This window comes from Vicugna pacos, unplaced genomic scaffold (genome assembly GCF_048564905.1).
Source record: "Vicugna pacos unplaced genomic scaffold, VicPac4 scaffold_127, whole genome shotgun sequence".
Taxonomy (NCBI): Eukaryota; Metazoa; Chordata; class Mammalia; order Artiodactyla; family Camelidae; genus Vicugna; species Vicugna pacos.
The window spans coordinates 201,844-226,733 of NW_027328807.1; the positions used below are offsets into that span (position 1 = coordinate 201,844).

The window sequence follows — 24,890 nt, forward strand, 5'->3', positions numbered from 1 at the left end:
CAATTTTCAGATATTTTGCCATCTTAAACTTGGCTGCATCAGCCTGGACCACAAAGGCTTTTAGCTTTTGGAGAGTAAACCTTTGAATTTTATTTAGGCAACACCCCGACTCTCATGTGGAAGTGCCTCTTCATCATATTGGTTTAAAATCACTATATATATATTATATTTGTATATAAATTGACGGCCATATGATGGATTTTTTAATTTGGAAAAACTTTTTAATTGGTGAAAGTTTAAAGAGATCTCATTATAAACAGTTGTTTTATGGTTTCTATTAAAATCAAGTTTAAATGTAGAAAAATATATCTAATGGTTAACCTAAGAACTTAGTTAAAAAAATAAAACTGGTTTGAAAAGCTACGTTTGTGTTTTCCTTTCTGATAAATGTTTCTAGATATGCTAATAAAAACTTAGAATAATTAATGTTAATTAGGTTGAATAACTGGAAAAATGATTGTAAAAATGTCGAAAAAAAAAATAAGTGGCTTATCCCAAAAGGATAAATATTTTTATATGGTTATTTTGAATCAAATAAATAAAATGGACATTTTTGGATTTACATACAGGGTTTTGATACTACACAACGTAAAGTTAAAAAAAAAAGGGCCAAAGAGTTCACCTACTCCCCCCCAAGATTAAAGTTCAAACAAGCCCATTTTACTTACCACAGTTTGAAATATATGTATATATAGACTGAAATACTTGATCAATAATTGGGATAACAGACCAATTAATGAAATTAAAAACTGAGAAGTGCCTAAGCTCTTTGGCTGAATCTTGGGCATCCTAGAGACTTCTATAAAATTATATACAATGCACACACACACAAAAAAAGGTTTCTGGCACTCCTTCTAGAAATAAGAATTATTGATTAAACTTAATAAATATAAAAATTAAAGGTATAAGATTTAATAAAATTGAGATAAAAGTTTGTGAAATTGGTATATTTAAATGGTCTTTATACAAAACTTTTGCTTGTGTTGTGGGATACATATGTTTAAGAGGAAAAACACTTCCCCTTCTTGGTATTATAAGGCTAGGCACATATCTGTCCCTCTGAAAATATTAATTGAACAAATTAAAATAAACCAATATAGTTACATAAGCCGTCCAATATAATGTAAAACTAAAAACTAATTTGAGTGGCTAATAAAAAAAATACAGGTTTACCCTGGGTTTAACTTATAACACAAGGAAAAGAGATCTTACTAAATGCCTTATGCAAGTTTTGGAAGACATATTTAAGTAAGCCTTAAAGTTTTAAAACATGGAATTCTTTGTTTACAGCTCTTCTCACTGATACAAAAATGCCATTTAAGGAGATAAAATACGGCCTGGGTGAGAGAGCAGTTCTCTGGGGACCTGGAAGACAGTGTCTTTGTCTTGCACATCAGAAATATAAATACAACAAACAGTGACCTAGGACTGAGTCTAATTAGCTCAACGAAATAAACCTTAAGGCCAAGAAATTTTTGGCATATTAGAACTCAGAACTCTGAAGGGTCCTTCAGACATTGTGAAGAAATTTTAACTGTCTGTTTCATAAATAGTAAGCCTTAATGATTTGAGCAAGCAAATTCAGCTTACTCCAACTATTATTATACCTATCTTATAAGTAAGTTTTAAAGTGAAGCTATGAGATCTCTAGCTTTTTTCTGATTATAAGCCTGTGTACACATTATAGAAGTGAGATATTTCTACTGCTAAAGAAAAAAAATTCAAGGTCATAGAGCTCTGCTTAATTGACGTAAAAATATAAGAGCTTACACATTAAGTATTTTTAAAATAACAACTGAACAAATTGACTTTCAGCGTCATGTGAAATGGAAAATATTCAATATTAAGATAATATTTGATATTGTTTAGTTTAAGTATGTTCTAATTAATATAGACATCTTTAAAGTCATCAATATTATGTATAATACCTTTACTGTACCTAGGTTTAATGAAAGTCAAATAAGATCCTGTTATATCTGTTGCAGATTTGTCAAAAAAAAAATAAAAGTAATGTGCTGTGGTAAAATTTTAAGTAAATTAAATGCAAATGAGATGAGAGCTTTGGGTAAATATTTAAAATATATTTTTAAAATGTATGTTTAAGATAATCTCTAAGTGTTTGGTATCTTTAAATTCTAGTGTTGTGCTAAATTAAGTTAAATGACAAGATTTTATTAAATAGCTATGCCATTTTCAGATAAAATAACATTGAAATACGAATTACTTAATATTTAACTTCCTCTTACAGTGAAACTAAAGGTATATAGAAATATTAATAAATGGTTGGTGCCACACTGAAATAGTCTCTATTAGTAAGGGAATGATCTCAGTATCCTAGGAAAGTAATATAAATGCGTAAAGGAAGATATAAGAATGGAATTATATTTTGTTAATGAAAAATAGTGACTTTCTCCTGAACCTGGTTACTTCTGAATAGAAGAAAAATAAGGGACACACTAATATAAGTATAGAAAGCTGTGGAAGGCTTGTGGAAAAGGAACCCTGAGGGAAGAGTTTTGTACATGGTCAGAATTGGCTAAGTTTAGAAACAAATTGGGCAACATAAATGAATCTTAGAAGTAAGCTGGTACAAGATTAGAATTGTTTTTCTCTCTGTTAAGAGGAAAAAATTTTCTTAAAATGTTAATCCTCCTTCAGTAACAGATTGTAAAACTTCTTATACCACTTAGCTGATCTGTTCTGCCTTTACCTTTGACGTATTTTCTTGTTAATGAATTAGTACTACTTTACAGTGATCTATATGTTTATCTGATCAAGTGTTCTGAAATCTTTCAAAAAGCTCCCCAAATATAAAATTCTAATTAATTAAATAAAAATTAATTTAATTAATTAAAATTCTTTTAATCTCCAGTTAAGTTTGGGATGCTACAGAAGGCCCCTGAAACATCCCAAAGAGAGATTTTTAACTATAAAGTTTCATTTGGCATTTTAAATAACATGGAATTGTCAAATGAATCATAAAACTTCTAAGGTTATATTGAATGAGACAATATTATTAATATAGATATTGTAGAAATTATATGGACTCCCTAAAATTCTGGTATATCTGAAATGTTACCAGTGATAATTATGGGTATAGTGAACAGATTTCTTTATTGATTATAGTGTAACGGTGTTTAACCATGCTTTTAAATCTTTTGTCATTTATAGACAGTTAATTGTTTTCTTCTGATGGTTTTGCAAAATGCTTTCTCTTCAAGGAGATTTACTGATTCCTAATAAATTTCACACTATAGCACTGAACTAAACTGGGTAAGACATTTTAAAGTTCTAATGAAAACTCTCATTAAAAGAATTAGTTACATGGGACTGATTAACCTGCTGAATATGGTTATAATTTTTGATATTGTTTGAAATACTACTGGCTTTTAACCTGTTTCCCAGACGTAAAGAATCTCTTCTCCTTAAGCTAGTTATGGTTCACAGCAATTTGATAAATTATACCTATGTAATCACACTTGGAACACTTATCTTTTCTCTCTATCTGATCCCTCAAGAGACTAAAAACACTTAGGTCCCCAGTGGCTCTATCAAACAAATTAGGGAGATCATCTCCTAACAGATATAGGAGTATAAAGATATTTTAAGGATTTTAAAGAGAAAAGAATTTACCTAAATCTGTAAGGCAGAAACCCATGAAAAGCCTTGACGTGTCTTTCTTGGCCTTAGCAAACCTTAACATTCTACCCTGAGACTCCGTATTAAAACTTCCAACACAGCCAATTTAAAAAAGCCTATATGATCAAATAATCAGACTTAACTTGTAAAAAATTAATCTTGATTTGGCTATATTTGAGAAAACTGAGGGTAACTTAAGAGAGAAAATAAATTATATTTTAGTCGATATTAAATTCTAGTTTTGTTAATTGAGGTCCATATTTACTAAGACACTTCCCAGATCATTCCTTGCTGTTATGTCACATTACTGTACGGTTTAATTGAATTATGAAAAGGATACTCTAGGTTTGTTTCTGAAGCTCAGAAATCTATCCTTGGGTAAAGTTCCAATGCCCCATGACCTGCAGCCAGGGGATTATACATACTGCAACAGGCATGACTTAAAGAACTGTCTCCAACCTGAATGGAAGGACCCTTTTTCAGGTACTCTTTACCAGACCATACACACCAAAGCTGAAGGAAACGGAGTCTCGGATTCATTTCCTATCTGAAACATCCCCTGCAGTGCACTGGCCTATCGAGTGCTTCTCACCTTAAAACAATGCCCAAATGGAGAAAAAGCTACCAGACCAGGATGAGAAGAAGATGACATCTGAGCTAGACAGCTGACCCAAGACACCGGACCAGGACTGTATACCAATTACTTTGATAATTTCTCCAACCTTTGATTATGATCTACTCCACTTGTTAAGTTTATGATAAATTACCTATGTCTAGTACTTCTGTGTTACCTTGGTGGGTTTCCCTACTCCAAGGCTCTAATTAGATAGCCCTCAGAAACATTATTCTAAAAAGAAATTATAGTTCTGTTTAGGCCACTGTTGATCTTACAAGGTGGGAGATTTCAACTGGCCAATTAATACCTGCTCTGACCCTGACCATAAATATGAACTTTCTCATAGGATCAAACTCAGAAACACAAGCAAAATTTTAACCCAAAAATACAACTTCTCGACTATTAAATTCTTACTCGTGACTTTATTAACGTTACTAGCTGTATTACTTATATCCTGTCTATTTTATAAAATTGTTGTCTGTTACATTTCCCAAAGTGTAACTAGGCCCACAAGATTGATGATGGCTAAACATCTTGAAGAAACAGATAAAATTTATAACCCTGAATAAAATAAATATAATAGTGTGATTCTAGGTATGGGAATGAGCAAAGATGGGTAAACACTTTCTGTATCATAATAGACTAGTAAGACAGGTGATCCAGAGAACTTTTAGTATCAACAGGGCCTGATAAAAAAAACTAACACCTTGAATGGCAACTCAGAAGATTCTTCACCTGAACTAGGAATGAGCCATCCTAGCACCGTGGGACAAAATTGGTCATGAAATGTCTCTCAAAATATTGGTCAAATTTAGGACCAAGTGGGAGCACTGTGAATGAAAATACTACAATGTGCATGAAAATACTGCAACCATGACAGTAAACAAAGAATGCTGAATCCGAGTCATCAGCGGCTGCTGCCAACCCCCAGCGAGTACATGCCTACAGCCCGGCCTCTCAGCCACTCACAGTGGTGCCCTCTGAGCAGACTCAGAGTAAGAAAGGACAGGATACTGGCCCTAGATAGCCAGGGGCTTGCCAAAGGAATGAATTCAATGACTCAAATGTTTGCTTCTCACCATACATAGAAAAGCAGTAAATACTTGAACTTGAGATATCTGGTTTTCTTTAGATAACAAGCAATATTTTATTGTTCCAATTACCTGGTCTTTGTTGTAAGCTTCTATATATCCTAGCTCCTCCCCTACCTCTTGGGAGCAGTCCCTCAGAGTGATCTGAGAGGCTGTCATCCCGGCTCGAGTCCTCCAGCCAAATAAAACAAAGCCCTTAACATATAGGCTGAACGTTTATTTCAATGACGTTCCAGAATAGACACAACTCATCAATTCTGTAATGGAACACACTGAATCAGGAACCAAAGCGTGTTTTAGTCCGGAAAATCTCCGGGTTCCTATTTCTTCCTGTCATTATACAATCCCTCTAGAACTCATTAATTTGCTGTCTGCTCCTCTGGCAACAAAACTCGTAGAAGACTCAACTCAGCAGAGCGCCCTGCTGGGGAGAACACCCCGCAGAAGCACTGCAGGCTGCCTGCCCTCCTGCACGCTCTGCTGACCCTTGGTGTCCTCCGTGGAGACCAGGCCAACAGAGATGTTCCTAACAGCTACAAATACGCACACGTTAAATAAATCATTTTATTTTATATGATATTTTACGTATATACACATCTCTGAAAACAGCTTTGCAGAAGCTCAAATCTTCAACATCAATCCCCAAAGGCAAATCCGGTCCCCAAGGGGAAACAAGACTTAAGACGACGCTAAGGCCTCCAAAGTCCTCTCAAGGACCGTCAACCAAACTGCCTGCAGGTCTGCAGCTGCAGGCTGTTACATGTCTGCTTTTAAAGCAACCCCTTCCTGCCCTCGGGTATTACAGTGTCCCTCTATGCCCTCCCGTCTCAGGGTAAAAGCAGCCGTTGCAGAACCTTGCAGGGAAGCACTGACAGGAGTCGACAAAGAGGATCAGAGCTAAGCTAATACTTCTGATGACACGACCTTGTCACTGTGTCACTTTACAGATGAAGATATATATAGAGAGAGGTGGGGTGATATTGCTCAAAGTCACACAGCTAATAAGTGGCAAAGTCTATAACTCTGCTCTTCCCTTCGGCGTGACGCCCCAGCTGGGACGCCCACAGGGTTGTCTCATGCCTGCCTGAACAATCCTCTCCTGTCACTCATAACCCACCACAGGGTCTGACCCTAGCCTGCCTTTTCAGCATCTATTCCCTCCAGTCTCTCAGGAACAAGGCCGTTTGGGCCACTGTATGACTTCCGGCTCCCGGAAACATCAGTGCTCATGCTGGTCTTGCCTGTGCATCCGGCCCGCTGCTCAGAGGCTCTTCCTCCCCTGCAGGAGTACGTTTCCACTCTCCGCAGGGACACCTCCTCAGGGGAGCCCTCTTCTCGCTCTCAGCACGGCAGGGCCACATCCCGAGCTGCCCCATTAGGACAGTGTGCGCCCAGGTCTGTTAATCAGACCAGCAGCATCAGAGCTAGGGATTATGCCCGGGCTACCCTGCAAAACTACTGCCCGCCACACAGCCCCCAGCCAGCAGGTCACCTGGAAGTCACAGCAAGTGCCCCACCCAATCCAGAAGCCTCTTCATTTGCCAGCATCGCTGATGACTGGTTTCCAAACTTTGGTCAGTTTCGCACAAAACAGCACCTTCAACTGTGAAGCAGAGGGTTTCGCTTCTGCTCCCCATCCTTACTGGTAATGTCAAGGAAAACAAAGAGGCCTTTTCTCAACACTTTTATAATGACACCCTCCCACCCACAATACTCATATGCTCAAGAGCTTTGGATCCACGTGATTTTCTTTCCCTTATGATAAGCGGCTCAAAACACTGCGGGATTCCTTCTATTTAGAGGGTATTTGTACTCAGTTTATCGGCTTTAATCTGTTTTTGTCTCTCTTCAATATCCCTAGCAGTTGCCACCTCTTACTCCCTTCAGCAGCCTCCCTCCCAACATCTACTCTAGGAAATCAGCTGTGATGAGGGGCCCTGGGGCAATCACAGACGATGCAACTAAGGCAAAGAGAAGGTCCATAATTTGCCCGAGAAGATCAGCTTCAACCCCCAACAATGTGTGTCACGTCCCTGTGTTTAACTCTTATGCTAAGCAAGATAACTTTTTGTAGATTATGGTTATAAACAGATGAGGTATAAAAATACATACAAGGACACACATCTACTCTAAGATGCTCACTAACTCCACTATTTTGTTTCTACTTATTTCTATTAAAAAATATTAAGAACCTCTGCAGTCAGTATAGCAAAATGTTACTGGACTTTAAATCCAGAATATAGAGGTGTTAAATGTGTCATTACTCATACTTATTTGTATGTTCACAATACAAAATTATTTGAAAGTCCCTCTCACCTCCCCCTACTCACTACTGGCTCTCACCTGAGCTCCCAGACCACACATCTAACAACCTTTCACTTTACCCACAGCTGAACTCATCAGTTTTCCGCAGAACTCCCTCTGCAGCTTTCCCTCCTCAGAGCACAGAAGGACCATCATTTACCTCATTAATCCACCCAGAAACCTGGGCCTTACTCCATCCTGCATTCACAGCCAGCCTTCATCCTTTCCTTTTTACCATCTAAACATGCCTTCAATATGTTCGCTTTTAAACACTGACCGTCCCACCGCTCAAGTGGAAGCCACCAACACTGCCCACCTGGACTCACGAGTCTCCTAAGTGGCCCCACAGCCGCTCTCCCCTACTTGAGACAAATGGGACTGTGCCACTCCCGCGCTTTTTGGACTCTTTTAAGACCCACTCTTCTTAGAAGAAACTCCAAGTTCTTCACCAGGTGAAAGTCTTTGCCATGAAATTGTCACCTCAGGGAGGGCAGGACCCGCCCTCTCCCCTCGGCCCCGCCCTCTGGCAGAGCATCAGCTTGGGAGGACCTGCTGAGCTACACCAACCTGTATTCTAAACCTGGTCTGAGTTCTTAGCAAACTGCTTCACTTATCCATACAATTCCAAGGTAAATTAGAAAGATTTTAGATGTTGAGCTAGACTATTGATTTTGGGATTTTGCACTAGCAACCTGCAAGGACATGTTCTAAAGATTCTGTCTTCTTAAAACCACACCCAGGTTAAAGGAGTATTTGTGGAATGTCTTCGGAGGAAAAGGGACTGTACTTTTACAGGCTTTATGTTTTATAACATGAACAACCCGGACAGGGTCACAAATGGAACCGCCTCACAAGTGACAGAAGACAGGTGAGAGGCACAAAGCAACAGGTTGCAAAGATGGTAAGAGTAAACATGATTCTCCAACCCCCCCAAAAAATTTTTGAAACAACCAAAAATTCTGAATTTTAAAAGTAAAAGAGTATCATATAGAGAAATGAAATAAATAATGCTCTTCATCAGGGTTTCAAGATCTCACTCCAGAGTTTTTAGCAGGCCATACTGAATCCTAGCACAGAAAAATCAAATGGACTTGTAGTGAGAAAGTTCCAGGAAAACTGCAGTAATTCCTCCACTTGTGTAAGGACATACACTCACCTGCTGAAGGTGAATGTAAACCGCATTCTGGATAAATTCGAAAGCTTCCAGGCTCCGCTTCTGGATGCCAAGGACATGGACAGCTTGGAAGCATGCTTCTAACTCAGTCACCGGCATTTTTACACTGCAGGGGAAACGGAGGCACCCAGTCAAGAGCAGAGATGTTCCTGTCGTGTCTCACAGGCCGTGCCTCGGGGATTCAGTGCCCTGCAGCAGCCCGGCCCCAGGCAAGGACCAGCAGCGTTTTCCACCCAAGCAGGAGGGGCACTGTGCTTGAGAAAGCCCATCTCCGATGGGGGCAAGAGGGGCTGGTGGGGTTCAGTGAACCTATAAATGCCCACAGAAATATGCCTGCATTCATTCAAGTGATGCAAACAACTGTAGCAGGCTATTTAACAAAATTTCAATTGTCAGTGGAAATTTTGCCATTCCTTTCCGCTTGTCCCCTGCACTCTGAGACAGGCTTAGGCTCTCTTACACCTGCAGCTCTGTGCAATAGTTGTGAAGTCATTTTACTTTACAGATACCACGGTTCTGCCCAGGGTGATATCCAGCCCAGAGAGGTGGCCCAGGCCAATTTAAAGCTATGTGGCTTGCGTGCAGGGACAATTACAGGAGCTGGTTCCGGAGCCAGGCCCCTCCCCACCTCTGCTCCCCTCTCTCCCGAGGCCCCGCTGCCAAGCACTCAGGCTCCGTGATCTTAAGTCCTACTCTTCTACTCTACTCCAAACCCTTTTCCTTTTCTTTTTTTTCCCTAATTATTCCCAGCTGGAGTGATTTTTCAATCTCAATATCTGAAAAAAATTCCTGCAGCCGAAAAAGAGGTCTCCAGAGGTCAATGCCCATATGCTGGTTCCTGAAGAGAGCCCCTGGCTACGGGGACCCTCACCAACACTCACGGGGCATCAGAGATGTTGCAGGGTCGGCCACCCCCTACAAGAGTTTGCTGTCACCCCAATGCCTGCACAGCATCCCTGCTCACAAAATATAGTTGGTACACTTATCGGTTATTAAGAAGCAAAAATACAAAATTGCTCATATTTCTTACTAATATTATCTATGAAGCTGGAAACGGAATTGTAATAAAATGTAACAGTTTTTACCCTATGTTAAATCTGTTCCTTTGAGTTTAAACCTGTGCCCTGTTTCCTAGGCTCAGACTTGGTAGCTCTGCACCATTTGAAAAAGAAAGTCACCTTTAGCCTGAAATCTGCAGGAAAGCCTATTCTCCTGGCCCTGATCTTTAAAAATGTTAGCTCATCTGCACTTCTGTAGAGATGGCAAGTTGCATAATAGAGAATAGCCTTTGTTTTTTTGGAGGTTTTACAGGGGTACCATGATTTGATCCACATGGACAGCTGCAAGAACAGCGGATTCAAAGGACAAACAATTCATAAAGCAAGAAGTATGCAACAACCAACCACAACCCCCCCCCTTTTTAGTATAAAAGGAGACTGAATTCATTCTTGGGGAAGATAGTTCTCCAGGACATCAGTCTGCCGTCTTCTGGGTCTGCCAGCATTGCAAGTGAAGTCACTATTCCTTGCTCCAACACCTCATCTCCCGGTTTATTGGCCTGTCATGCGGCGAGCAGAACGAGTTTGGACTCGGTAACAAAATGACTGCATTGGAGGTAGTATGTCTCCAATGTTTCCTCGTTTCCAATATGTAACATGCACATCATTTATGATCTAGTGCAAATAATTCATCAAAGACAACCACAAAAAGAAACTATACTCACCTAGCTATCAACACTGAAGTCACAACCTGTCAATTTTATATGATGTTGAACAACACAATGGAAAAACCTAACATAGGGAGTTGATTCCACGGAAATAAAATTATTTCTACTCCTTCAATACTTTTTCTTTTCTTTTCTATTTTATTTTGTTTTGCTTATTGAAAGGAAAATAAAAGTCAAGTCATTTTATTTCACGTATTTTTGTTATAGCTACATTCTTTAAATACTACAAAGAGATTTAAACTGCAAAAAAATTGTTCATATATTAGTATAAAGATATATACACAATCAATGGGGATTAGGAAAGGAATGGACATTTACTAAAAATCCACTGCAATCTTGTCTTTTACAAGCATATCCTGGAATATAAGCTGTATGTTTCAGGGGGCCCCACCCCCATTCTCACTGTTGAGTCCCTTAGCAATCAACTACTAAGGCACCAGCATAGAACCATGTGATCAGTATTTGAGGAATAAATTAGGGAATTAGCACATTCAATTCTAAAACAAAAACCCTAAAATAAATACTGAACTTATTTACAGATAAAGAAAATTGGAACCAAAAAAGTAGTTATTTCCCCAAGGTCACAAAGCTAATAACTGGTAAAGACAAGATTTGAACTCATCTGCCTGATTCTAAAAACTAAGGTGGAAATCCCATTCGACTGGGGAGGGTCCAGCAGCAGAGCCTATCACCCTATCTTTGTTCAGATCTAGCCTTAGACAGCCTGAGACAGCACCCCATTCCTATGGAACTCGAGGGAAAATGATAACAATAAGGATTTTATATCCAGTAGTTTGTTAGGTCTCATTTATATAAAGTGTCAGCAGGTCAGCGGAAAAACTCTGGAAAATATGAGTGGGTCCAGAGCTTTCTGCTGATTAGTAACTCAGTCTCTCAGGACATAGTGACCTTCCCATGAGAGGCCTCATGGACATAAACTAAAGGCAGCTGAGCAATGAAAACTAACAAGAACCTGGAACTCAAGCAAGAAGGTTCCCTGCCATCCCCCACCCAGTTGCCTCTTCACCCGCATGGACACGATGGCAGGAGACCCAGATTCTTGTCCAAGTTACATCATCATGGATTCTCATCCATAATAATGTATGACTCTATGCCGCCTTATGTCCATTAAAACTCAAATATGATAACACCAATATCTCAGCAGAATATCTATGTCTCCACTTCCTGTCTTCTAATAGGAGAATATTTTTATGGACAAAAAGCAGAAATCCAATTTAAAAAACCATGCACGAAGCCAGGTGAAATTCTGCTTAAGAGACTGCTCTCACGCTGAGTAAATGAAAACTCAGAAAAAGTGGCCCTTCTCCCTCAGTAAATGGGAGGTAGCCTGATGTGTGTGTGTGTGTGTGTGTGCACGTGTGTGTGTGTGTAAATCAAATACAATGAATTCTGGGATGTGTACAGTTTTTTTAAGTCACTGTCATTTCATGGGAATGAGCCAACATTTAAATAATTTGAATCTAGTGTTCTGAGAGAGTCTCGGGCTCTTGGTGGAGGAGGTGAAAGGGGAGAGTGAAGGAGGAAAGAGGTACATGAAGCAAAGAAGTAAGAATACTGCCAGGGAAAGGCAAGACGTTAGTTTTGTTCTTCCTTGCACCACATACAAATTAGGGACTCGCTTTCTGCTGATGACTTATCGAGCACTGAGTTGCAGGAGAAGAGGGGACAGCTCATTGCTCACTGAGCTTGTGACTGTACGTGGCATCTTATAGACACAAATCATTTACCCTGATCAAACACTCTAGCAGCAGGCTGTAATTCTTCTGTTTTGAGAGACAACAAAGCAGGAGTTCAAACAGGATGCATAACTTGACAAAAGTCAGAGGTCCAGTAAACTAAAGAGGATTAATTCAAACTCAGATCTGAATGCAGAGTCTTATCTTCCCACTCCCAGGGCTGGAAAATCCTTAACACAGGCTCCCCAGCTCCCCTGCATTGTTCCTGGCACCAAGCATTTGCCATGGCAATGGTCACCATTTCTCACAGACACAGCGCTCTGTGCAGCAAATGACCTTGATCAGACCTTGATCATCTACCTGCCACGCCCACCAGGCTTCACCATACAGGCAGGAAAGCTGGCTTTCAAGTGCATACAAAGCCATTCCTTGTCTAACCTGGGCTCTTCTGTGGTTTCTCCAGCCTAAAGGCAGCCATGAAACTGCTTACAGTTTGTACATGAGCCACACTACCTCTCTCCATCTGTCTCCCCACCTATACTACTTAGCTATGAACATTTTGAGAATCTTCGACACAAATTTTTAAAAACAAAAAAGAAAGGATTCTGGAACAACTACTTAATACTTACAATTTTAAATGACAAATTACAAAGTGAGTATTTACAAACCGAATCTTCCTTTCTAAATTTCAGTTTTAAGCGTTTAAAAATATAATAGCAAAAAATTTTCACTTACAAAATTGACAAAAACATAAACAATAATCTGGAATAAGTTAAAAAATAATGCCCATGTTCTAAATGGAGAAACTTCAGGGCTGTACTGAGGGGTAAAGTAAGAGGTGAGAATGTAGAGACATCAACAAATTGCATGGAGGAAAGCAGTTTTGTAAAGATGTAAGTTCTCATCAGAATAATTCAAAACTTACTGAAAACTCCCATGACAACTCCAATCTGATTTTTTTTTAACTTGAACAAAATATTTTGGAATTCTTCAGGAATAATAAAATCATAATACTAGACAAGAAAATTTGGGATGGAAGAAAAGAATGAAAAAAAATTCAGACTGCCAATTATTAAATAAATTTTTACAATATGTAAGTTATGGTGCTGGAGTAAGAAAGGCAGATTGACAGAAGGGAACCATGAGCTCAAAAAGAGACTCTAGTGTACATAAGTATTTTGTAAAGGTGGGATTTCAAATCAAAGAGAAAAGTATGATTTCAGTAATTGTCCTGAGACAATCAGACAATCACCTAGAAAGAATAAATACTATTCCTCTCATAAGGACCACAAGATAATTTACAGACAGTGATGTAAATATAAAAAAGTACTAATAACAGCAAATACAACACTTTGTTCTTATTAACTCAACTTACCCTTACATTAACAAGTACTATTATCATCTCCATCTTAGAGATTAAAAAAAACCTACAGAGGAGATTTATTCCAGTATAAGAAATTATTTTTAAGAATAATTTCAAAGATAAAACACATAAGGAATACATTTATTATCATAAGAATATTTTGAGACACTACCAAAATTAAAATCCTCCTAAACAAAATGAAAGGCAAGAAATGACAAGAAAAAGCTCTGTGATACATGTTGTTGAAGACAAGAAGTTAATGTTCATAACATACAAAGAGCTGTCACAAAGCAACAAGAAGCTCCCCCACTTAAATGTGTGCAAAGGATAAAAGGAATCATTCATTTTAAAAAAGTCAAATGGCTAATGAGTGAAAAATGCTCAATACCTCACTGGTCATCAAATGCAAACTAAAACAATGAAAAAGCACTTTTGCTCATCATATTGGCAAATATTTTTAAAAGATATTCTGTCTAGTGTCCATCTGTGGGAGAAGAAACCATGAGCGACATTTTCAGAGGACGACATGTCAATGGATATGTAAACTCTGAAAAACGTACGTACACACTGACTCAACACCACTTCTACGAATCGTTTCCTCTAGGAAAAAACAAATTTAGTCCAAAAAGATGTACCCATCAGGGCATTTACACAGCACTGTTTACAATGGTGGGAAGAAAAACTGAAGTGAAATCATATCCAGCAATAGAGAATTGGTTACATAAGTAATTGTGCATCTTTTCATTCCCCTATGGAAGGAATTTCTAGAGTTACTTGAATGGAGTCTGTGATGAATGTAAATGTCACATCCAGGGACTAAATTTCCAGAAGCCTTAACTAAAGGAATATTCATAAAAGATCACAGGAATGTCTGTACAAGAAGGATGCCAGTCAAATATCCTTTCTGACAGTGGAAAATGGAGAAAACTTAACTGTCCACCATCAAGACAATGATGCGTTAAATCACGACGAGCTGCGAGCAATGAGGGAGCCGGCGTTTCGCCGTGGTCCAGGGCCTTGTCCACAGCATTCTCTCACCAAAGGTGTGCGTGGGAAAGAGACCACACCCGCAAATCAGGAGACCCCTCCACTCTATCTGAAAGGACCGTGTGAGTCTGGAGTGGGAGGACGTCTATGATATACACCTGAGTGATTAAAGCGAGCTGCAGAAAAACATATAGTATGGTCTCACTTTTAAATAAAGCATATATACACACACGTATACATGGAATTCTCATATGTGTGTATATATGTATGTCATAGGCATAAAGGTCATGAAACATATATATCAAATTTTCAACAGTTTTTACTCTTCGGAAATAAGGGGAAGGGAGGTAGGGCCTTCCTCTACCACCACAGTTCTCTTTTCAGTATTTCAGTTAAGTATACTTGGAATTTAAAAGTTTATTTAAGTCCGAAGTAAAATGGACAATGCCTCCACAAGACAGAATGCTATACTGGTCATCAAAAATCATGCCAGAGGAGATAGAATATTGTAGAAAAACATATAAAAAGCCGAATGGAAAATGGAGGTGTCCACACAGTAAACAGTCACAGAGTGCTCTCTGGTTTTTTATGACAGAGGTGATCCACACTGATGAAAATATACGTTAACGTGTTAATTATTATCTTTGAATAGCGGGACAAGGATAGCCTTTTTTGCCCCCTTTTTCAGAGTTATTATTTTAAATGCACATTATTTTTCATCTGAAAAAAAGCATTTTTAGGTGTGTAGTACTATGCATTGGAGAATAATACAAGAATACTTAGAGAAACAAGTAACTAGGAGACAAAGCAGCAGCATCACACAATGTAGGACGGGCGATCCTGATTAACACCACGCAGTTACATAAGGACCCACAAAGTGAGAGCACCTGCTGTAACAGGGCGTGGCCCCCTTCTATTTGTCAGCGGTGTCTTCAGGGCTGAGGCAGTTCTGAGCACGGCCAGTGTCAGTGCTGGTGTCTGGATGGATGCTACTGGGGGTGAGGGCACCTGCAAGCCGAGAGGAAGAACAGAAATCATCCTCTGCCTTTTCTGTCTTGTTTCTTTGTTACTTTAAAAGAGAGCCATATATAAGATAAACCGTGTATCTCCCCAAATGAAATTTCAGTAATGAAACCGTTTTTAAAGACTTCACAGCTTATATTCTGCCTATAACTGTCTTTTCAACAAAGATCATATTTATTAAATGTTAATTAACTCAGTTAATTAACTCCCTGTTGAAACATTCTAGTAAAGAACATGAAATGCAGTATGTAAAAGAACCACACCTGCAGTGACTAGCTCAGCTGTCTTGACGGCAGTGCAGTCAGCCCCCACCATCCCGTGGCCCTGAGCTCCTGATGCTGGTAAGAGATTATGCTGCCGCCTCAGATGGAGAGAAACGGTGAAAGCATTTCTTGAACCCTACAGCACTGACAAAACATAACTGACAAATCCCAGGCCCCTTTGAGGCTCTCATTTTCTGTTTCTGGCCAACCCCCATCAATGAGCAGAACCACCCAATCCCCGAGCCATGGGACTCACGTGGGAAGCAGTTTTGGAGAAATTTCCAGGTATAGAATGTAACCAACTATACATAGAACTCTGAAAAAGGAAAAGATGCCATACTCTGATTTTGGAAGACACTCAAAATATTCTCCTAAGCCTTAGTAGCTGGAAAGGCTGGGCTTCTCCTAAGTCACTTATTTATTTCACAGCCAGTAAGCATCTCCCTCAAATCCTGCTTCCCTGTGTCTGCTGGGAGCTTGAAGCACACTGCTGCTGTCGATCTTATAAGTCACATGGCAGAGGCATGTGTCTCACGCCTGCAACCCTCACACAGGCTCGCCTCCTAGCCTCACTGTCTGAACTGGGCCCCATTTTCTCACCTGTTTATTTGGTATCTGTTCTTTTGTAAGCTACCTGAAATGCATTTTGGAACATGTCAGAAGAAGCAGTGGGTTGAGAAATGGACAGATTGAGAGGTGAGAGATGGGCAGACAGAGAGAGAGACTCCAAGAAAAGGGGAACAAATAAAATTTCCTATGCAAAACCCTCTTCTAATCAGGGAAGGAAACCACCACGGAAAAGTGTGAAGAGGCAGGTAGCTTAGGACTGTTTCCTGGATTCCATGAAAAGTAACACCAAGAGATGAGAGGGTAGAACTTTAAATAGTAAAAGAAAAAAAGCACGCATGCTTGAAAAATATATCTACAATATGTACTTTCTAAAGAATAGACTGAAATCAGCAGGACCCAATAACACTATACTTGGGTATTTACAGAAGTGAGAATCCCATCTCCAAACCACAAGGCATCCCTTCAGAGCACTGACAGTCTACATGGGGCGGTCATAAAGCCATCACCGCAAAAGCTATGCTACCCTGCACTTACGAGGAATGAGCAGCTGTGCTCAGGCTGCCCACGCGCGTCATTTACACCCCACAGCACCTCTACGGGGGGGGACGCCTAGCGAGCCCCGTCTCTGCAGGACAGAAAACCAGTTCTGGAGAGGCTAAGCCGACTTACCAGTTCTCCATCTCACAGGACTGGTCTCTCCAGAGCAGGACACGAACTCGGACCCACGATTGTAACCATGGTACTACAGTGCTTTGTGTGCTGTTTGTGTGTATAATACATTTGTTTCTATCATGAAAGGTTATTTAATAAATGATCGGTTGTCTTGTCTATCTCATTAGCTCACAATCAATCTTTATACTGTTGAATTGTACTCTTTTCCCCTGAAGAAAGGAACGGAAACAGCGGGGGTCAGAAAGAGGTGGGGCTCCATTCTTTATCTGGGATCTCATCTCATTGAAGTCCCCAAACAGGGAAAAGGAGCAAATGTTCTCTTTATCTTTTAAAGAGAGGGCTCCAGTGATGGTGACTTATTCAATTACAAAATCAAGGCTGGGGAAAGGGCACATGCAGCAACTAGAGCAGTATCAGCTGTAGGAAGGTCAAAAGTGCTCACGGGAGGGCTCAGGGGGCAGCCTCATTTAATTTCAATCAATAAAACAATAACAAACTCTAAAAATACTGGCCTACAATGGATTAGCTCTTTCTTGACATCTAGCAAGTTTCCACAGCCCACATGTAACATTATCGGGAACCAGTGAAAGGAAGAGTCCACAGACAAGGAAAATCAATGCCACAGGCAGGCTGAAACCCAGGCTGGAGTTTAGGAAGAGAAAGGGCATAGTTAAGAACTGGGGAAAGGCTGGGGAAAAAAATCATCACAAGGACTCTCAAGCATCATCCAACAATCATATAATCATTCATTCAAGAGAGAGTTACTGAGGTCGTATTCTGTGCAAGATTGTACAGTGGGTGAAGCAAGAGCGCAGCGTCCATGGTGGCAGCAAGTTGCGGGGCTCAAATACACTTCTGATCCCAGTACCTTGCACACTTGTCCTCAATATAAAGGCAAAGATAATTAAAGTAAAATAATACTCTGTAAACTCAAAGCATTGTTGAAAAAAAAAGTTAAAGAAGACCTAAATACCAGGACAGACACTCCACACACATTCCCCTATCAAAAGAAAGTGCTCTTGGAATGGCAGTGCTCCCCAGAGCGATCCGTATATTCAACGTGGTCTCGATCACAATCCCAGCGGTCTCCTCTGCAGAAACTGACTATCTGCTGCTACAATTCATATGGGAATTCGAGGATCTCAGTAACCTATACGTACTTGAAAAAGAAAAATTTGAGAGGACTTATAATTCTCAATTTCAAACCTTACAACTGTATCTCCAGGTGAGATTAGAGGCCATTGTGAAGTTATTACTGTGTTAATCCTTATTTACTAAATTCTCTACAATGAATATTACTGTTACAATAAGAAAAATAAAAAGTAAGTTATCCTTTAAAACATGCACACCAATTCATTCATTGGGAAAAATTATTCTATCAATTAAGAGATAAATATCTATTGAAAAAGGACAACTTAAAAACAAGAGTGCATTTGCATTTTTCATAAATTGAAAACTGAAAAGCACAAAGACGTCAAGTTTCTAGGGAGACCAATGCAACATATTAATAGTTATTTTCAGAAATTCTAATTTAACAATGAAAACTCTGGAAAGGGAAAATCGTGACTGAGAGCCAACTGCAAACACATGGAGAGCAAAGGCCTAGAAATCACAGTTCCTTTAACTCTGCTCCTAACACAATAGGAGAGGAAATTCCTCACTGAGGGGACAGTGGAATCCCATGCATAAGACAGGATACACAGTACAAACTGCACTAGAATTGGGGGTGAATTTTTTAGAAGAATTCTAAAGTTACAAAATTGCTGAAAAACTATTAAAACACTGACAGAAAGATTAAAACACACAGTCATATATATTATATAGAAACATATGTAGTCTGCTCCCATGTTGCATTTAAATACAAATATATTTGTTCATTTATGGGCACTTATGACTTTATCCCTGGTAGAATATTTCAACTAAAACAAATAATCAATATAACACTCCTTTGTCAAATCTACTTGATAAGTTACTCTGCTATGTAAACATAATGTGTCTAAGATAGATCTAAAATTAGTGAAAAAGAGCTTTGTATGGCTTCTTGAACTATTCTCAAAATTCAAAGCTTAATTTTAAAACAGATCTGAACAGTAATTCTATATTACCTTTCCCGTCGTGAAATGAACAACACAGTCTGTTGTCAAAATTCTGTCCTTACAATGATTCACGAGCACCGTATCCTCACAAAACTGCTGGACAGCAAGGCACTATCCAGACACTGTGACCCAACAAATGAAACACAATGAAGACAGTGACCCTATTTTGGAGGGCTTATAGTCTGTGTCAACACCAGGGTTTTATTTGATTGGTTTGATTGGTTGGCAAAATAAAATCAATCAAGTACTTTCTTCTTTGAGCATTCTATAAGTCATGACTCTGCTGTTAGTGTCATGAGCAGGAAAGACTTAAGCATGACTTGATTAGATCAACTAGCAACAATCATCACTGGAGAGTGAGTAATAAAGAAGTTAACTGATAGCAATGCTTCTCCCTACATGAGACCTAAAATAAATCGACACTGATATCCGAAAAGAAAATGAGAATTTGAGGTCCCCAATAAGAAAAAAATCTAACAAGAAATCAAAAAAGTAAAGATTTTTTCATTAACGTTTCCTGGAAAGATTGGAGCATGGTGGTGTTGAGCTCAGATGCTAGGGAAAAACATGAGGGTCTGAATTCCCACAGCACTGGGTAGCTTTGACACTAATATGTCAGTCAAATTCTCTGCACCTCAGTCTCCGATGCATAGACTGGGGACAACAACCGCACCCATCTCCTAGAACGGTCCTAAGAATTAAGTTATTTTATATATACAAGTTTTAATAAAATACATCAGATATTAAATATTACCCCAAAAGCACAAGGAAAAATGAAAACAGAGATAAATTGGAGTTCATTAAACTTTAAAACTTTGCTTCAAAAAACACCATCCAGAAAGTGAAAAAACAACACTCAGGAGAAAATTTTTTCAAATCATTTATCTGATAAGGAATTTGTGTATCAAAAAAAAAATTCCACAGCTCAACAATAAAAAGGCAACTCAATTAAAAAATGAAAAAATAATCTGAAAAGATATTTTTCAAGGAAAATATACAAATGGCCAATAAGCACAATAAAACGGTGTTCAATAACATTAGCTCTAAAGGAAATCAAGTCAAAACAACTAGGAGAAACCGCTTCACATTCACTACAATAGGTTAAAATCAAAAAAAGATTAACAAGCACTAATGAGGGCACAGAGGAAGCGGAGCCCGCAGCCATTGCTGGTGAGGATGTAACACAGCGTGACCACTTTGGAAAACATCCTGGCACGTCCTCAGAGAGTTGAACATTTGGCTTCTGAATGATCCAGCAATTCTGCTTCCTGGGCACACAAGTAAGAGAACTGAAAACAAATGTTAACATAAAAACTCCTATAGGAATATTCACCATTACTTTTCGCCATTAATTTTCAGAGCCAAAAAACAGAAACAACCCAAATGTCTATCACGTGATGAATGGGTAAACAAAGGGGCCCAGCCATACAGTGAAATATTATTCAGCAATAGCAAAGCATAGAGTACTGACCCAGGCCACAACGTGGACAAACATTGAAAACGTTACTCAGTGTGAAAGAAGTCAGTCAAAATAGACGGTTCCACTTACATGAAGTGACTCGATTTGCATGAAATGTTCAGCACAGGCAAATTCACAGAGACAGAAGAGTGGCTCCCTGGGGCTTGGGGAGGATGGGGAGGTTGATAATGTCTGCTTATGCGTACTGGGTTTCCTGTTGGGGGGAAGAAAATATTCTAAGATTGACTGGGATGCACATTTCTGGGCATAGAGTAAAATCCGCTGTACATTTTAATGGGTGATTTGTATTAAAACTGTTAAGAACAAAAGCACCTCGGATTAGTACCTTCCATAGTAAATGCAAATTGCTAACATTTATTACAGGAAGAAGAAACTGCCCTCAGCATGAAAGCAGGAGATCAGCAAATATTAGTTAACCGAAATTGGACAAGAGCATTTCACTTGAAACTGTTGCTGAGTGTACAAGAAATATTCAGACATGACAAGGAAAATCAGTTTGACATCACGAAGAAGCATTCTGCTTCAAATGCAAATCAAGGATTCGGCAAGCCCAGCTGCTACAAATGACCAGAGAAGAAACCTGGTTCTTAAAACAAGCACCAGAGCCAACAAGGAAATGGTGGTGAGGAAAGCAGGCGGCCTAAAATCTGGAACAGTGTGCTACAAATAATTTCTCCACTGAAAATTCAAAAATAAAATGAAAGTGATGTAATGCTGTGTTGAACTCACGTGAATGGGCTTCCTGCAGTGCTTGACAGTTCTGTAACCCCGAATGACTCAGGAGAATCAGCATGGCTCCTGGGAGTCCCCAAGTAACTGCCCATCAGCACGCTGACCACCATCACATCTGCCAGGGTTGAATTGCAGAGAAGAGAGCAACCTCTGAAAGGCACAGGGAATGTTGACAAGGGAATAAAAGGCTGCGGTCAATCCTGGGACAGAGGCCCTGTGAGCAGAGGCCAGAAGGCTGCAGGTGAACTGGAGTGGCCCTGGGGCAGGAAGGGACCACAGGGGAGCATATCTCAATTATCTCCTCTCTCTCCCTCGGGTAGAAGGGATAAAGCCTGCATCCTTCTCACCTGGAACTGTGGGTTCTGGCTGGCGGAAGTCTTACCGACACGGAATGAATTTCTCAAGACTGCGGAAAAAGGAAAGAAAGCGAGAGGGATTAGGGAGCCAAATCCACGAGTCTCTCAAATGCTCCCATATTTATTGTGTATAATCAAAGGAAAAAGTCAATAACAGTTGTGAGATAGTAGGCAGGAACTTGGGGAAAGAAGGGATGAGACAGAGATTGTAGACTCCACCATGAGTACTAAGGCTTAGTTTACCTTTAGGGAAGTCATGGGCTGAGGGGAACAAGATACATTTTTTAGACATGTTCATTACAAAGCAGACCACCAGACCAGCCTGGTCCCTGTTTTGGGTATAATAGACTATCTAACACCACGCAGGCCTGGCGTTTATAGCTGAGGGCCTGGGTCATTGCTCTGCAATAAGCAGTGTGCTATCTATAACCTCAAACATGCAAGCAAGGCATTGTCTCTGCTTTTTATGGCAAGGAGACAGGAGTGAGGATGCACAGGTGTTTGCTTTAAAGCAGTTAATAAGCACAATTTTTTTCTTAAAGTTGACAGGCGGCTGGGATGTGTTACAACTTGTTAACTCAATCATGGGCTCCCACATGGAACCATTATGGAGGACATCCTAGGATGAAAAATCCTGGCTCTGGATCTTTTCCTGCCAGCTTCGGCCACTCCAGCAGGGTCTAGACACATCCCTGAATAACGATCCCACAGAACCACCTAAACTCTTAACTCCTGGTGCTTGAAACTTAATTTTAGCTCTACACAACTTAATGTAGAAAAGTTTCAGAAATAAAAGATATTATATTCTTTTTATATCTCATCATAAGACTGATTTTTCTGATTGCTCTAAGCTGCTTCTACATGGTAAAGCACCTAATTCTGCAGGTGAATTCAGTACTTTCCTTTGGGCATAACTAGACAGTCTGGGCTGTCTGACTTCTATTAGTCAAATACCAATACACTTAATTGATTTCTTTGTTCATCAATTTCAGCCTGGAGGTGAGGGTCTATCACTATTTTCCTCAGCCCACCCTCTACTCTTTTCTCATCAGCATCTCAGGCCTCCTGAAAACAAAACAAAGCATTTGTTTCCCTTCATCTACACTTTCCACAAAGGCAACAGGAATCATCATGCCTAGAGAATGAATTCAACACAAATGTTAAAACAAAAATCTATAAACCTGAAGCAACTCCATTTCCGACTCATGATACACAATGACATGAGAGTAAGTGTGTCAGGTACAAAGCATGCGTGAGCCTGACCACCTCATTTCTATTCTTCAAAGGAAGGAAGGTTTTCGTATATTTTATTATCATTCTTTGTCATTGTTTCTGATTAAGCCAAAAAATTTTTTATGAAATAATTAAGCACTGCAATAACAGATTTTCGCTGTATCAATTACAGAAGGAATTCAGAGGGGATAGGAAAACCCACCTCTGTAAAAAATGCAAAATTCCTTCCCCTGTTAAGAACACGAATACAAAATGCAACAGAGAATTCAAATTCTTGTGGAGAGGACAAAAGCCACAGAATCAAAGCAAAGTCATTATTATGACTCAATCCAAAATTCACTGGACAAACATGCTCAATGCATTCAAATAATTTTTAAGGCACACTGCAAACCATTCACTTAATTATCTACAGGCTAGAGGAAGAATTTCCCTCTATAACAGACAACATAAATCAATAGGTTGCCCCACCAAACAAGGAACAAACATCAGGTTTTTTGCAGTTCTGATAAATCAGCAAGTTTTAAAGATCAAAATCCAGAAATTTTAAACATTCATTCACACCAGAATGAATCAAGCACTTAAAAAAACTAAATAACCCAAAGAAACTAAACACATTGATCACGTACCTGGATCAATGAGAAATTCTTGTACAGCTGGAAAAAAAGAACAGTCTATAGACTTATACTTGAAAAATAAAACTACTTTTAAAGATAACTGCTAAAACACATTTCATCATTCATGTTGCCTTGAAAAATCTGAGGCACTTGTCTCTGATCAGAAAAGCAATTCTGAGTATTAGTATGTTACAATTCAGTGCCAGTTTGCTTTAGAAGAAAAAAGAAAAGCTACTGTTTCTCATCTTGCACAAAGTTTAAAGAACCTCCCTGCCTCTATCTCCTCCCATTTTCTAAGCTCATGCTCCCCAACCCTTCTGAAACAATTATGAGAACCTCTTATTCCCACCAATATGCCAAATCACAAAAGAGTATCAATTTATTTGTGTAAATATATACCTACACCTTGAACTGGAGGAGAAAGATTTCAGAAGGCTATATGGAACTTATTGCTACATTCCTGAAATCACACACATACACGTTCACAGAGACACAGACATATACAAACTGAATTACTGGGCACTTCACAAGCTAAGGACTTACAACTTCTAGAAGATAACTTTGTAGTTAGTTTAAAATACAAAACGGTCAGCTTTTGAAAGCCTTGAACATTGCAAAATCATCCAAATATCAATGAGATCCAATTAGCCTTCTCTGTAGAATGTAATTCCCCATGATGGCAAAGCAGACCCTAAGAAGTAGTGGATCCAAGACTCGTGTTTTTCACTAGCTATGATCGTTTTAAAACACGTAAACAGATTTAGAAAGGTATGTCCCTATGACATTTATTCTTATTGAGATGGCATATGTATTCAATTGTCTATGCAGAAAATAGGACCCATGATGGTGTTTAAGAAATATTTTGTGTATTGAAATATTTATTTTTAAGTGCAGACAAGGAGGGTGGGTATTACTCCATTGTAGAGCACCTGTTGTGCACGCACATGTTCCTGGCTTCAATCCCCTGTACCTTCATGAAAATAAATAAATACAAGTGCTTACTTAAAAATAAGAATAAATTTATATAAAAAAATAAATGCAGACTAAAAACCACTGCAATCTAGAAGCCACAATTATAATAAAAAACAAGTGTTTCTATCAAATATTGACTATACACCAATCACAGAGACAACCAAAAGTCACACCTGACAACCATCACGTGTGATTCTCAGCAATCCTACTAAGTAGACACGGATGAGAAACCCGGCTCTGCGGATGAGGAGACGGAGCTCGGAGGAGCCGGGGACACTGACC

General features: G+C 39.2%; 1 protein-coding gene across 1 annotated transcript in view; it reads right to left on the minus strand.

Annotated features, from left to right (window-relative positions):
* Nucleotides 1-14,493: 14,493 nt before the first annotated feature.
* LOC140695048 (uncharacterized) overlaps nt 14,494-24,890 on the minus strand; it is a 31,895-nt gene continuing 21,498 nt past the window's right edge. The window contains exons 4-11 of the mRNA XM_072957994.1: nt 23,649-23,675; nt 21,781-21,839; nt 21,431-21,548; nt 20,771-20,894; nt 16,140-16,199; nt 15,884-16,041; nt 15,485-15,605; nt 14,494-14,773 (exon numbers count right to left, since the gene is read on the minus strand). Of these exons, the coding sequence (XP_072814095.1) occupies nt 21,543-21,548; nt 21,781-21,839; nt 23,649-23,675 (92 nt within the window). The 3' untranslated portion in view covers nt 14,494-14,773; nt 15,485-15,605; nt 15,884-16,041; ... (1 more) ...; nt 20,771-20,894; nt 21,431-21,542. The remainder of the gene's footprint in view (nt 14,774-15,484; nt 15,606-15,883; nt 16,042-16,139; nt 16,200-20,770; nt 20,895-21,430; nt 21,549-21,780; nt 21,840-23,648; nt 23,676-24,890) is intronic.